This window comes from Melampsora larici-populina (genome assembly GCF_000204055.1).
Source record: "Melampsora larici-populina 98AG31 unplaced genomic scaffold MELLAscaffold_16, whole genome shotgun sequence".
Lineage (NCBI taxonomy): Eukaryota > Fungi > Basidiomycota > Pucciniomycetes > Pucciniales > Melampsoraceae > Melampsora > Melampsora laricis-populina.
This window is the reverse complement of record NW_006768780.1, coordinates 479,083-493,924: the sequence shown is the minus strand read 5'-3', so window position 1 is coordinate 493,924 and position 14,842 is coordinate 479,083. Positions and strand designations below refer to the sequence as shown.

At 38.6% G+C, this 14,842-nt stretch overlaps 3 protein-coding genes across 3 annotated transcripts; all 3 read left to right on the top strand.

Moving 5' to 3' along the window:
- Positions 1-975: 975 nt before the first annotated feature.
- On the top strand, positions 976-4,669 carry MELLADRAFT_43256 (uncharacterized protein; the record flags this gene model as incomplete). The annotated part of the gene is made up of 16 exons (XM_007409604.1): positions 976-1,049; positions 1,123-1,181; positions 1,252-1,380; positions 1,464-1,595; positions 1,681-2,002; positions 2,135-2,280; positions 2,371-2,499; positions 2,590-2,765; positions 2,879-2,942; positions 3,029-3,114; positions 3,204-3,300; positions 3,385-3,456; positions 3,536-3,791; positions 3,932-4,068; positions 4,213-4,351; positions 4,432-4,669. 16 exons carry the CDS (start codon positions 1,028-1,030, stop codon positions 4,611-4,613), a joined length of 2,148 nt encoding a protein of 715 aa, XP_007409666.1.
- A 1,165-nt stretch (positions 4,670-5,834) lies between these two features.
- MELLADRAFT_85946 (uncharacterized protein) lies at positions 5,835-6,888 on the top strand (the record flags this gene model as incomplete). The annotated part of the gene is made up of 3 exons (XM_007409605.1): positions 5,835-6,110; positions 6,184-6,390; positions 6,478-6,888. The coding sequence occupies 3 exons, from the start codon at positions 5,835-5,837 to the stop codon at positions 6,886-6,888; spliced, it is 894 nt and encodes a 297-aa protein (XP_007409667.1).
- Positions 6,889-8,113: 1,225 nt separating this feature from the next.
- Positions 8,114-11,577, top strand: MELLADRAFT_62786 (uncharacterized protein; the record flags this gene model as incomplete). The annotated part of the gene is made up of 10 exons (XM_007409606.1): positions 8,114-8,749; positions 8,866-8,970; positions 9,042-9,147; positions 9,218-9,443; positions 9,517-9,662; positions 9,835-10,212; positions 10,301-10,602; positions 10,674-10,803; positions 10,880-11,190; positions 11,254-11,577. The coding sequence occupies 10 exons, from the start codon at positions 8,114-8,116 to the stop codon at positions 11,575-11,577; spliced, it is 2,664 nt and encodes an 887-aa protein (XP_007409668.1).
- Positions 11,578-14,842: the final 3,265 nt, after the last annotated feature.

Here is a 14,842-nt window from a genome sequence, read left to right as displayed (position 1 = left end):
GGTTTGACGGGTAAAGCTGATGCGCGAGAAGGATCAGAGGTATGAGATCCAGAGTTTTTGCTGACTTGATTGGATTCGATGGTAAGAGCTCCTGAAAAAGAGTTAGGTATGATCTGATCCGCTGATACCTTGCAAGGTTTCTGATTATAAGTCTTTTTAACTTGATGTTTTTCCTCCTCCTCATCTTCTTCTTCTTGATCTTCATCATCACTATGAAAAGTTTGATGTTTTCGTTTCTTATTGGATATAATCAATTGAGCTCTTTCTCTTTTTCTGGATTCAATCTTGGCTTCTACTTCTTTAATTTCTCTTTGGGTTCTTGCAACTGATGCTGAATTTAAATTAGCTGTTGAAACTAATGCTGATGGATCTAAAACCGTTGATTGTGATGCTCTGGTCGTATCAAACAAAACCAAAAGATTAGGAAAAAATCAAAGTGTATGAATCGAATGCAATAGACAACTAACTCTATGTCCTATCAAAAAAAATTATTAAAAAAAAGTAACATAGTAAGTTTTGAGAATCGTTTTTAATTCTTCAAAGAAAGAAACACTTACTTTTAAAAGTTGATTATGTTGATCTTTTTTTAATTTCTTAGCTAAATAACTTTCAAATCGTTTTTGTTTCTTTTTTGACATTTTTTCAGTTCCTGGATTGTTAGTGGTTGGATCGGTTGTGTTATCATTTTGATTTGAATCAAGTTCAGTTTGAGGTTGTTGATTTGATCTATGTGATCTTGCTTTTTCATTATAACGTGGTCTTGAGAAACCCATCTTGGAAGGAAAGTATGAAAGAGGTTGAGCATGGAATGAGAAATCCAAAAAAAAACTTGGAGTGTGGGTCACTCATGGGGTTTCAAGCTGTATACTATGGGTTTACATAGACACCACACCAAATCCATCCATCCATTCGAGTCTCGATCGAGCTCAACAGTCAACAACCCACCAGCTCAATTCACCTCATCAGCATCTTCAACTTCAACTTCAAACAAACCATCTCAAGACTATCACTTTAACCAATCACCATCATGGCAGACGCCAGAGCTCCAAGTCAGTAAACTCAATCCATCATCATTCTTAAACCTCAAACCAATCACTCATGAACTCGTTCCAATTCCAACAGAGGTCAAGAACAGAGCACCAGCTCCAGTTCAAATCACTGCAGAACAACTCTTACGCGAAGTTAGTTTATCTCTCATCACCTTACACTCATCATCATCTACTTATTTCTCGACTTTGGTTCATGGTTTAGGCTCAAGAAAGACAAGAGACTGGAGTAGCAGCACCGCGTCAAAAAGTTGAAGATTTTGAAGAACTTCATGAATATAGAGGTAGAAAACGTAAAGAGTTTGAAGAAGTGATTAGAAGAACTCGTCAAGATGTAAGATTTTTTAAAATCTCGAAACTCATCTATCCTTAAGCTCAAAGATGTTTTTTTTCGGTTTGGTTTTGAATTCTTTTTAGTTAAGAGCTTGGACAAAGTATGGAACTTGGGAAGCATCACAAAGTGAATTTGCTAGAGCTCGTAGTGTATTTGAAAGAGCATTAGATGTAGCACCTACTTCTGAAAAACTTTGGTTAAGTTATTGTGAAATGGTAAGCCCAGATGAACACCTAAAGACGTTTTCAAATCTACATCTTTACTAATTCAAAACTCCCATTAAAAAACAAACATTTATAGGAATTAAAAGCACGAAACATACAACATGCCAGGAACTTATTCGATAGAGCTGTGACCTTATTACCACGCATCAATCAGATATGGTATAAATATGTTTATTTAGAAGAGTTACTTGGAAATATTTCAGGGGCTCGTCAAGTTTTTGAAAGATGGATGTCATGGGAACCCGATGAGAAAGCTTGGAGTGCGTATATCAAGATGGAAGTTAGGTATCAAGAATTAGATCGAGCTAGTACACTTTATGAACGAATGATTGCTTGTCATCCTGATCCTAAGAATTGGATCAAATGGGCCAAGTTTGAAGAAGAAAGACAAAAGATTGGTAAGTTGATCAAACGTTCCCCCACCCCCCAAGAGAAAAAAACAGAACGTTCAGATGATTTGATCACTCATTTTTTGTTTTTGTTTTTGAAATCGTTGGTTTTCCTGAATTCTTGATATAAATTTTCGTCAGAACGATCCCGAGAAATCTTTCAAATGGCATTTGAATATTTTGGTGAAGAAGAAGATGATTTAGAAAGAGCTCAAAGTATTTATACATCATTTGCTAAGATGGAAAGTCGACATAAAGAATACGATCGAGCCAGAATGATCTACAAGGTATTTCCAACTACTAAATCTATATAACTTGATCAACGATTCTAGTATAAGTTTGAACTGAACCAAAATACGAACTTTATGAATCTTTAGTATGCTTTAGATCGATTACCGAGGTCTAAATCGGTTGGGTTGTATGCTTCTTATACTAATTTTGAAAAACAATTTGGTGATCGAGCAGGAATAGAAGCCACAGTTTTAGGAAAACGAAGAATCCAATATGTTGAGTCAAACAAATCCCAATACCATTCGATTTAAAAGTTCAAAAAACCTGACGCGAAACTTTCGATAATACTTTATGTGATTGAATAGGAAGAAGAATTAGCAAATGGAGGACAACTTAATTATGATGTATGGTTCGAGTATGCAAGATTAGAAGAAAACGCACTCAAGTCTTGTGATCATGATGATCCACAACAAGCGATTACAAGGATACGTGAAGTTTATGAACGAGCAATTGCTCAAGTGCCTCCTAGTGATGATAAAAGGTAAGTAGGTGTGTTTGAAGTAGAATTTGAAAGTGAAAGAAGAAGAAAAAGGTATGGTTTGATATCGATTTTGGAAAGCTGATTGGGGGGATTGGGTTTGATGAATGTTGTAGGTATTGGAGACGGTATATTTTTCTTTGGTTAGGATATGCTACTTTTGAAGAAACAGAAACCAAGGTAAAGTTTTCTTTGCAATGATTATGAACTACTTGATTGTTTTACTTATTAGGCTTCTGATCTGTCTAACCTTGATGATTATTTAGGATGCTGAACGTGTTAGGCAAGTGTATGAAGCTTGTTTAAAGTTAATTCCTCATAAACGGTTCACCTTTGCAAAAGTTTGGGATATGTAAGTTTACGATTTCGATCTTGATCAAGTTTGAAAAATTGATGATTCGTTAATCAATCTCATCTTCTTTCTTTTGGGTTTCTGTTCAGGTATGCTCATTTCGAGTTACGTCAGTTGAACTTGGATAAAGCGAGGAAGATCATGGGAACTGCTATCGGTTTGGCACCTAAACCTAAATCTTTCAAGGTTTGATTAGTCTCTTAATTCTGCTTTTCAGGTTTCGATGGTCTTGGATTGACAAACGTGACTTTGATTCGTTTATCTACACAGGTTTATTTGGATATGGAATTACAACTTAGAGAGTTTGATAGGTGTAGAAAACTATACGAAAAGTTCCTAGAAGTAAATCCTTATCTTCTCCTATATACTTTGATATTCCTTGGATTAAAGTTCATAACTAATCGATTTTTTTTCGTATCAGTTTGATCCAACTTATCCATCAGCTTGGATTCAATTTGCAGGATTAGAAAGAGGGTTAATGGAAGTCGATCGAGCAAGAGCGATTTATGAAATGGCGATTTCACAAAACGATTTGTATGATCCTGAATGTGTTTGGAAAGCTTATATTGATTTTGAAGAAGAAGAAGAAGAATGGGATCGAGCTAGAAAACTATTTGAAAGATTGGCTTTAGCTAGTGGACATGTTAAAGTATGGACTTCTTGGGCTAAAGTAAATCGTTTTCCCTTCTCACATGATTTTTTGGTTTGAGAATCTGATTAGAATGATGATGATTTTTTTAGTTTGAGATTTCAACGGCTAAAGCGATTTCGGATCGATACCTTGGTCTTGATGAAGATGAAGAAGAAGAAGATGAAGGTGAAAAAGTTCCAGTTGAAAAAGATGAAAAAGCAGCAGAAGAAGCAAGACTTGAAGGCATTAGATTAGCTAGAGAAGTTTTGAAGAGAGGATATGAAGATATTAGAAAACGATGGAAGAATGAAATCGAAGGACCTGTAAAGGATAATCTTAAAGAACAGGTTCGATCAGTTTTCTTTACCAAAATCTGTGATCTTTTTTTCTTCCGGACACACTTTTTTTGATGACGTTTTTCGTTTCTTTTCTGGGGAATTGGTTTTTTTTTGATTTGGTTTTGATAGCGTTCGATTATATTGGATCATTGGAAATTACTTGAACTTGAAATTGGGGATCCTGGATCGATGGCTAAAGTGGAAGCCATGATTCCAAGACCTATGAGAAAATGGCGTAAAGTAGAAGGAACAGGTGATAAAGAAGAATGTAAGTTTCAAACTTGTATTCTCTTCCTTCAACAAAACATGATCTATGATTGATGATTGATTGTTTTTTGGTTTGTATAGATTGGGATTTAGTATTTCCAGATGATGAGAAGGAAAGAAACCCAGGTACATTTAAATTGGTGGAAATGGCACATGCTTGGAAAGCTAAACAACTTGAATTACAACAAGTTAAAGAAACTGAACAACAGAAGATGATGCCTACTATTACCATTACTGCTGATTCACCTGTATCTGATCCTTGAAGGGATTTGGGAATTTTGTTTTGATTTAGTAGAAAAGTTTGAAATTATATTGAACTTCATTCCAGGACATGTAGAGAAAGAAGTTGGGTGAAAAAAATGCATTACATACAAATCATGGTAGTTTGATTTGGTTTCACATTCATTGGGTTCGAATCAAGTTCTTTTGAAGTTTATCACGCTTTATACAACACTTTAAGAGGTCAAAAAGAATTATAGGACTGTTTTTGATAGTGTAATAGATTGGTCATATAGTTTGTAGAAAGAGAAGAGATGCTTGATTTGAATCATGATGTCTTGAGCATTCTAATGAGAGAAATCAGGATATGTTTTCTCAGTCAAGTTTTGATCAAGGATCTTGCCCATCCCCGGTAACATGTCTCGACTCTCCTGTGCAATCTTGGCGCTCTTCTTTCGTTGTTCAACATATCTTACGGTATGGGATAATGGCCCGGGGAAGAATACAAGTCGACTGAGGGAAGAAATCGCATCAAGTTTTGCTTGCCTGCTATACATCACGGCCACATCTGACTCAAGGGTGTAGAGAGTAAATGTGTTTTCTGAGTGGGAAAACGGTCGCAAATGTCCGAAGGCTGCGAGCAAGCTCCAGGTTTTTGGCAAATTCTTCGAGAAGACTTCTTTCGCATTAGCCACTCCAACATGATATCAAATGCAAAATGTTGAATGGAATGTGCGATTTCTGGTCTAAATGATATAAGTCAGGTACAATTTGACTAGCTATTTCGTCGGTGGGGGAGCTGATAGAGTTTGATCGGTATAATTCTCGAATGCTGAGCAATTCACTCATGTTTCCACCATCATTCGAGCATTAGTGTCAGCTCTATCCCATGCCTTGGCAGTCGAGTCAAGAGGCATGAGCCTATCGTATCATGTTTGTAATGCAACACGAACAAGATGAGAGTAGACGTGGATCATCTGGCTACCTGGAGATCAAAATGATGTCTGGCTGCCCTGAATGTTGACTTACAATACCTTTCAATCGGATTCCTACGTGCCTGTGAGAGTTCTATCATGCAAATAATGCTCAGCCCACCTCACCAGAAATGTTTATGGACAATGGCTGGTATATCACCAGGAAATATAAAGTACCCTTTCCTTTGATCAAGTCTGAGCAATCACCCTCAGCTTTCCAATCATTTTATCTTATAAAGACAAAAAACAATTTGATTAACAATTTCTTCAAAATCATCATCTCACTTCATCATGTTCTTCTCTACCTCCACTGCTGCCACTTCACCATCTCAGCCATACTTCTTCATTCACCTCATCTCATTGGCATCTCAAATCTTCATCAACATCACCATTGCCGCCACCTCACCGAAAACCATCAAACAACTCCTCTTCCCAGATCTCAACATTGCCTACCGTCAATCGAGATTTCTCAAGTCGAAATTGCCGGTCTCAGCAATGAAGAAATTTGATGTCACCCTCCATCAAATTTTCAACCCGTCATCCACTCAACTCAATTTCCCTCTCAATGTTGGTCTCTTTCACTTGTTTTGTTTACCTCTCATGAATCCTTATTAATATTTTCGTATTTAATTTCCTTCAGCCGCTCTGGCTCTCTCAACTCCTATCATCAACCGACCCACTCGCCAGACGCCTTTTTTCCATTCTCCAACCGGCCGTTTACTTGGTCCTCAATCACTTCCGCTTCTTTGCGCCCTCCAACATCCGCTTCCCTCAAGCTTGCTTTTCGGCTGCTCAGCAGTATGCAAGGGCTTGCTATTATCGCCTATTCACCATTGCGCGCATTCAGGTAAATGATTCACACTTTCCTGTCCGTCCTCCTTTTTCAAAGAGAGCAAACCATAACTAATTGCTCTTCTTTCATAAAATTCAATAGACGCTCCTCAGATATTCTCGCTCACTCCAAGCAATCCGCACATCCACCAGTTACCGTGCATCGAGATTAGCTGAGCCATCTGACCGAACAATTCAGCACGATCACAAACTCCCCATCGGCTGTAATTTGTCTAACTCCACCCTTTTGCGACCATTCAAGTCGCCATCTCCAATTTTCATCAGAAGGTCTTGTCCACCTTCTGATTCTTACCTACGAAGTCTCAACGATCAAGCAGAGTCTCGAAACCTTCAGCCACGCTACACTCACCCGGACGATTACCTTGATCGACCCAATCGAAACCGACGATCTTACCTCGTGAATGCATTCAGACAACGCATCGCACGGCACGCTAAGACACTTGTGGTTGACGATGAGGATGATTTTGGACCGATCGATCCTAGTTGGCTTTGAAGGCTCTCTTTTCTCTTCTTTTCTATCTCTTTGTAGGAATTGTAAATAAACACACTTGTTGTGCTGTCACTCCTCTCCCTTTTGAATCTCATCTTAGTAGTTTTACTCCTTAATCATTCTTGTAATCACTTTTGTTTCTTTGGCTCACTTGTCTCTTGATTATCTTTATCTATTTATTTTTTTGTAGTACAAGAGTTCTTAAATTTACCAATTTAGTTCAGTTCAAAGAGTTGAAAGAATTAAAACAAGGCCACTTGGATGTCCTTGTCCTTTTTCATACCAACTATAATCAGCCAAGTTCTATCTCTAATGAAGTAAACCAGTGCCTTTCGACTAATTTTTTGATACATCTTCTGATCTGCTAATGTCATCCGGAAAATACGCAGTTCTCCAAGGTTGGCGTGCCAGCTAGCACCCGGATCCCTCTGCAGCCAGCGTGACCTCTTTCATGACGCGCCGATAAAATTTTGCCTGATTGTACCCTCGACACATGTGACCCCTTGTGAGCGCGCCACTCTCTTTGACAAATATGGGACTGAAGAATATCAGATAGACATCTCTAGAGAAGTGCGTTACCAGAAAACGCGTGTTATCCTGACTGGGCAATGTGTAATTCCATTTCAATTCCGATATTGGCTCCCTTGACGAGTTCAAATCAATCTATGCCAAAATGACCTGTGACTTGATCTTCCCTTTATTCAGTCCTTGCACTACATATATGTGCATTGGGTCAAGGCTGGAGGAGGTAAAGAAATGGAGCTTTTATTCTCCACAGGTTTGCATTGAGTTGTCGGTGTGGTATCGTCTAACTCACAAAACCCTCGTAATACTACAATCCTTGTTTCCACGATTAGCTCTATACGCCATACTTTGGCAATTATCTTACATATATGTACAGAGGGATAGATTGCAAGAGTCTTGATCAGTGGAAGTTGGAACCAGTGGAGGTTATTAATCTCTGTATCGAGGGTGTTGATGTATGCGCAATATGCTTCGAGCGAGGGTGAGTTGAGATGAAAATCATTGACCACTGTGAGTGCATACAAACACGGTCATACCAACACTTTGACTTTAAAGTCTTCACTTCAGTTTACTTTCACTTTACCATCATCAACTTTTCAATCGAACAAAACGAACACTTCAACAGCACTGACAATCAAATCTAGCTCAAAGAACACGTTCAATTTATTCTGCATACCATTCAGAGATCGAAACGAGTCACAACATGTCATCCAAGCGATCAAAACCCGGAAGAGCTACCAAAAAATCCCATTCAATTCAAGAATTATCTGATTCAAGTGATCAAGATCCAACAACAAACTCAAGTATCAAACAGAACGCTCTAACATCAAATTCAACTGCTTCACATTCAGGATCATCAGATTCAGATTCACCTCGAGCACATAAAAAAGCTAAAAAAATCACAAAACGAGGTGTTAACTTTGGTATATCAGATGATGAATCAGATATCGATTTTGAAGAAGATCCTACACGAGCAGCTCAAAAGAAATCGCTTGCTGAACACGCCAAGAGGAGATTAAGTGGAAAATTTGGAGCTCGTCGTAGTGTTAATGGTCTTAATCGATCGGTCTCTATCAATAATAATCTAGACCACGCGGCAACACCTCAAAAATCCCTTAACAATTCTGTTAATCGCGCTTCGCCAAGCGTAGAGTCAAACGGTCCTACGGGCGGTGGTGCCCGGGTTGGAGCTTTAGCGCGCGTGAGAGAAAACCAAGCTCGGAACGCGAACAGGGGTAGTGGTGGACTTCAAGGTATCGGTGGTGAAAACAGACTGGTAATCAGTACAGAAGTGATGAATAACAATTATGATGAATGGATGAAGATGGCCACAGACAACGTAAATTCAATCAGCTTGTTACATTTCATCACTTCATGACACAATCTGATATCTCTCTTATCGAATCATGGCGCGTTTGAACCATCACATACCGTGATATTTCTGCCATCTTTTAGAAAATCAACGTCAACAATACATGGTCTTTTGCCCTCATTGACTACTTTCACGATATGTCTCTTTTACGCAATCCAGAAGCTCAAGGAGGTATCAATTTTCAAAAAGTGTGTATCTCTGCCTGTTTTCGCGTCCCAGTCTTTGCATCCATCTCATCTTATTCTTTCCACTTCCTAAGGCCTCTTGTACACTAGATGGCTGTGTCAAGATCTGGACTTCTCGGGTAGACAGTGTGGCCACCGAGACCGGAAAGCTTCTTTCGGGTCTGGCCGAGGAAGCTAATAGTAAGCATTTATTCGTATTCAAAGTCTCTATCGCGACTTAAAAGATGCTAACCTGATGTAACTTCTGTAGACCTGGCTAATAATATCGATGGCAATTCAACCGATGAAGAGATGGGCGAAGATACCGCGACAAAGGTCAAAAAGCCACGAACTCGAACTGCAAATGCAAATTCGACATCTTTAGTCGACTTTAATGACAAGATCAAGGTCAAAGATCTTGAACTTGAATTCACTGTCGATCCATTGTTCAAGAAGACTTGTGCAGATTTCGATGAGGGCGGCCCTGGTGGTATTCTGTAAGTAAATGAATCAATGAAACCATACTGCCTAGTCCGAGTCTAATATCCAGTTGTCTCGCGGCTTTAATAGTATGAGTCATCTAGCGATCGATAGTACCATGACCATCGTCTTCGATGCCAGCGGCAAATCGTTGACCGATCTTCCTGACGATGACAAAGACGATGCAGTCCAGGAAGAAGACGAGCAGCCCATGATTGATGTCTCCAAACTCAAATGTAAACTTTTCCCCTGAATCTGTTTTCTTGATCATCGTTTTAAATCCTGAGGCGTTTTTATTCAATCCAGCCTCCTTTCTCGGATCGATTGCTTCATTTCAAGAGCGTACAATATGCCCCTGTCTCGCCAATTTCAAGTTTTCAGCAACAGATTCGGTCCAATGCTTTGTAGATCTAGCGGCTCTTGCAGAGACAGCTGAAGAACCACCACCGAATGATCAGCCTGGAGGTGGGGGAGGTGGAGATTTTTTCGATTCGGGTTATGATCCCAATTCCGCAGATATGGATTTCGCCATGGGTGATGGGGTTGGAGATGATGATGATGATGAAGGAGGTGTTGGGATGATGTCAACATTTAATGCGAATAAGATGCCTAATGAAAGGGATATGTTGATGGCATTGGTAGATGATCCAACATCGACAAGTCGGATAGGACAAAGCACTATGGCTAATGAAAGTAGTGGTATGTTTGATTATTTTGACAAGAGCCTCAAGAAGATGTGGGCAGGTCCTGAGCACTGGAAACTAAGACGGACAGTCTCTAAAGCACGTAAGTGGCCCTTGCCTTCTGTTATGCGCTAAAATTCCTTTGGAAACACTGAATCTTGTTAATCATATGATTGAATTGATGTATTCAGGTGATGAAGAAGGACAATCAACAATGACCCGAACAAAACGAGAGAAAACCGCATTTTCATTCGATTTCACCCAACCTCTGACTACTCCTCGTAAAACAATCTTTCAAACAAGTACAGTTCCATTAACTCTACCAGGATATAAGCCACCTAAACCGAAATCGCATCAAAAGATTATCAAAAAAATCAGTGGTAGTAAGAGTCTTGCAGGAAGTAAACAGATGATGGAACAACATTGTCTTCCGGATGATATGCATTTTAATGCTTCACAACTTTTACGATTTGATATGAAACCTAAAGCAACGGTAATTCCTTTCTCTGTGTATCTCTTACTATTTTTCGAAAATGAATCTGATCATGATTTCCTTGGTTATAGTTTACTATGAGAGTCAAATCTGGAGCGAACCAACAAAATTCATCAAATACTGAGATTGATGAAAATTATTGGGCACAAACGGCAGCCGCAGCAGCAGCTCAAAGTACACTAGCAGATCAAACCGAAGAAGGTAAATTCTTCAATGACCAGTTGAACTATAAGAAACCATTACTGATTTGATTTCGTTTAATAATGAACTGACCCAGGAACGAATGAAGACATACCATTCGCCACTCAATTCTTTCAAGATGAAGGAGACGATACGCCGGATTTTGAAGAAGAATTTGATAATCCAGTTGGAGCCTTACCTACTACACCATCAATAGAAACTACAATAGAAGTGAAAGAAGTAGAAGAAGAAGATTTGATTGCTGCTACTCAAAACTTGAATACAAGAGTTAGACCTGAGTTTATTAGTTATGCTAAGAAAGCTAAACGGGTGGATGTTAAGAAGTTGAAAGAGAATATATGGAGAGAGTTGGAGGAGTTGACTAATGAATTAGAAGCCCAGAAATTAGTTAGTGATCTGAAGTTTCTTTTTCACTTTTGATTCAATCAAATTGATTTTGTTATTTTACAGGATGATCAACCGGAAAGTGAAAGAAACCCAACCGAACCTCCAAATTCATCTAACACGGAAAAATCTAAAACGTTTACAAAAGTGATTGGTGGATTACAAAAACTTTATCCCAAAGAAAAGATGGAAGAGATTTCCACTTCGTTTTGTTTTATTTGTTTATTACATCTAGCAAATGAAAAAGGTTTAAGTATTCAATCTAAACAAAGTTCATTAAAAGATAAAGATAAGAGATCGAATGATGATGATGATGATGATGATGATGGTCTAGAAGTTAGAAAGTTTGTGGGTGGACTAACTGAATTGAAAGTTATTAGAGAAGAATAAGTTGGGATCAAGGTCTTTTACTTTCAGTCGGTTTTTTTGTATACGTTTTTTTGTTGTTTTGTTTTAGTTTAAAGTCTTTTTTATGGTTTTGAATGTTATATACGTAAATGATTAGTAGGAAGGAACTGACGGATAGGAAAAGATGTGTATAATGTTTTTTTTTGGTTTGGTTTGTTGTTTTTTTGCTTCGTTAGGTTTTTAATCAAAATCTAAGCATTTTTTTTAGGAAATCGAACGTTTTGAATGGTAAAGAATTTAGTTTGTTTTTGAAATTTCTGTAAAATGAAATAGAAGGAGAAGTACAATACCAATCTCATGAAGCTTTGAGTTCAAGTTCTACAATACTAGGCCAGGACTTGAAGGTTGAGATTTGTTTGTCAAAACCCTTGAGAGCTGAACTCTATGAGTGTATCATTGTCAACTCCAACTAAGTACACACTGAGTCTCAAAGAGTGGGTGTGATGTGAGATTTCTCATCTATAAAGATAGGAAAGTTTAAGGACAACACACAGCAGAGTCTACAACCATTCATTGATCAATCCATGTATCAGTCTTGAAGGTGAACACATTTTGTATCACCTTCTTGAATCTCCTTGAATGACGGTATCAGGTATCAAAATTCTTCATTACAAAAAAACATCACTCATGTTTTGCATGGGTTTGAATATGTTTGAAGTTATTCATCACAATATGTTGAATATGTGTATTTGGGATGACTTCAGTCAATTGCTGGGTTTGTAATCTTGTAACACGAAAAAAATCAGTTTTTTCTTCAAATTTATCTGGACAAAGCTCAACATGGATATCTTTGGAAATCATTTAAAGAGCTTACATAGGTATAATTAAATGGGGATGAATAGTTTGTTAAAAGCATGGAACCCAAAGCGAAAAAAAAAATCATCATGTCCCATGAAGATTTTCAATTTCTCTTGTCGGTATAAAGAAAAATCTACAATCTTGTATCTTGTTCTAGTTCTAGAAAAGATAGCTTTCACTGAGATCATTGATTGACAGGAAGATTTGTTTTTCTAAAGGTGAAGGCTAAGAGTGATCGTGAAGAGACAGTCAAAAACTGCCACACCAAGCAAAACTCTCAAATATTAGGCAAGCATACCTTCAAGGTGGTCGCCCTCTCAGGCTGAGGGTATGTATCGGTTCAGATCGATTCTTCTCATCCTCTCGCCGACTCATATTTTTTTCTTCAAGATCATCTCATCCAATCAAAATAATCGAACACCTGTCATTTGAAGCTGAAACGAGATATCGTGTTGTCTGACCAAAGACTGAAAGCCCAAGGGATAATCGTATCACATCGAACGAAATGTGAACAGCTTCTGCGTACAAGCTTTCCATGAAGCCAAAAACTGTTGATCCTTACAGCTTACGAAATCGGTTTAGCGTACCTATGCTCAGATCATTCTTGGTTCCAAGCATTAACTGCCTTAAGGGCAGAAGAAATTTCATTTAACAAAAGATATCGGGCGGCGATTCGTCAGCCGACTTTGACATCTTCCTGAATCTTGCTGGAATGCATATTTGGGGTTGGGGGCATAGATAATTGAGAGGCTAGCTGCACTGCCAAGACGTTTCTGTCACGCTGCGTTTTGGAAGCACCAAGCACAAGGATTTTGAACGCATGGAATCCATCAAAGATATGTTGAAGCTGAAAATCAGACCATGATCTCGAGACTTGAATTCGAGAATGAACTTCAAGCCTGAGTTTGCGAACCGATCGTTGCATAATGAATCCATCAAGAAGATATGCCCTCTGGTGATCGTCTATTTTGATGCTCCTAGGTGTACACGGCACTTCATGAGACTGTAACTGTCAGTTTTGAAAGGTCTATAGTATAGATCCACTAAATCAAAACCTGGCCTGGAAAGCTAAATTCGGGAACGAGATTCGATCCAGACTTCCTCAACCAATTGGTGTCTTGAGAGGCTATTGACAAGATCACCCTTCTGGTGAATATGAAATTTGTAAGGTGCTTGTAGGTTGGAACAGCACTTCATGAGACTTTAGCCGCCGATTACAAAAGGTCTATCGTATCAACCAGAACATGGCTTCAAAACCCAAATGTGAGCATGGAGTCGGAGCGCAACTCCCACAATCAAGGATTTTATTGAAAGGACATTCAGAAGATTAGACTCCCGGCCATTGTGTATTTTGTAAGATGCTCAAGATGTACACAACACGATGACATCGACGAGTATAGATGTTGATCATAAAAGGTTGATCACACCGATCCATTCGATATGTGGAGTATCTATGATATCTGGATCATCCGGATCAGATCAAAACTGTCTTGCTCTCGAATCTTTGTGGGAAAGATGAGACAAGTGAAAGAAGAGCTCTGAAGGGAGATTGACAAATGACCTATGAAGTCTTCTTGAGAATATCAAAGATGGGCATTCTACGCTACAATTTGCTAAAGCTCTTATGAAACCTTTAGTCAAAGAGTACATTGAAGCAAAGACAAATTGCAGCTGATGATCGTTGATAGGAATTAGGACGCTCGCTTCCAAACGAATTCCTTGAGAAATGATCAAGAGACCAATATTGAAGATCGTAATCAACACACTAACGCATGATATGATATGTTTCCCAAATCATGAAGTAAGGTGGTAAGGGCAGAGGTCGCGTACGTTCTTTTGATGAAATGATGTTAGTCGTGGAAGGCCTGAAGAATTGAAGAACGGGCCAGTTATGTTGTATCATTGTCAGTACAAATTGATAAAACCAAATTCATTCACTCATATTATTGTGAATTTGGAAGTGATCAGCACCCAATACGTGGGCAAGCTAAGGAAAGCTGACCGTCACGGTCACCAAATGTGTATGGATCCACGTGTAAAAACTCTGGGACGGCGGACGCACCTCAATGTATACATTTTTGGGGTCATCGAGTGAAGTTGTAGGGTAATGGGCACGCATTTCCCTACGATAAAATAATGTAATTGGTGATGCGTCGAGAATAAGAAATTCCGTACAGCTTCTGATTTATTATTTTGAGTACAAAGGGTAAAATAATGTATTGACATTATCGTAAATGTTCAGTCAACATTAAAAATGCAACCAAGGTGATGCTGATCCTGGTCATTATTTAGATGGTGGTGATTGTATTCTTTACTCAGAGAGCTTTCCACAACACACCACACCGATTCCGAACTCCACCTTCAATTCCTTCCGCCTCACTTCAACTCTCATCCCTTCATCCTTCCTATAACCTTCTGCTTCACTCGAATCTCTCGTCTCTCTCTCACA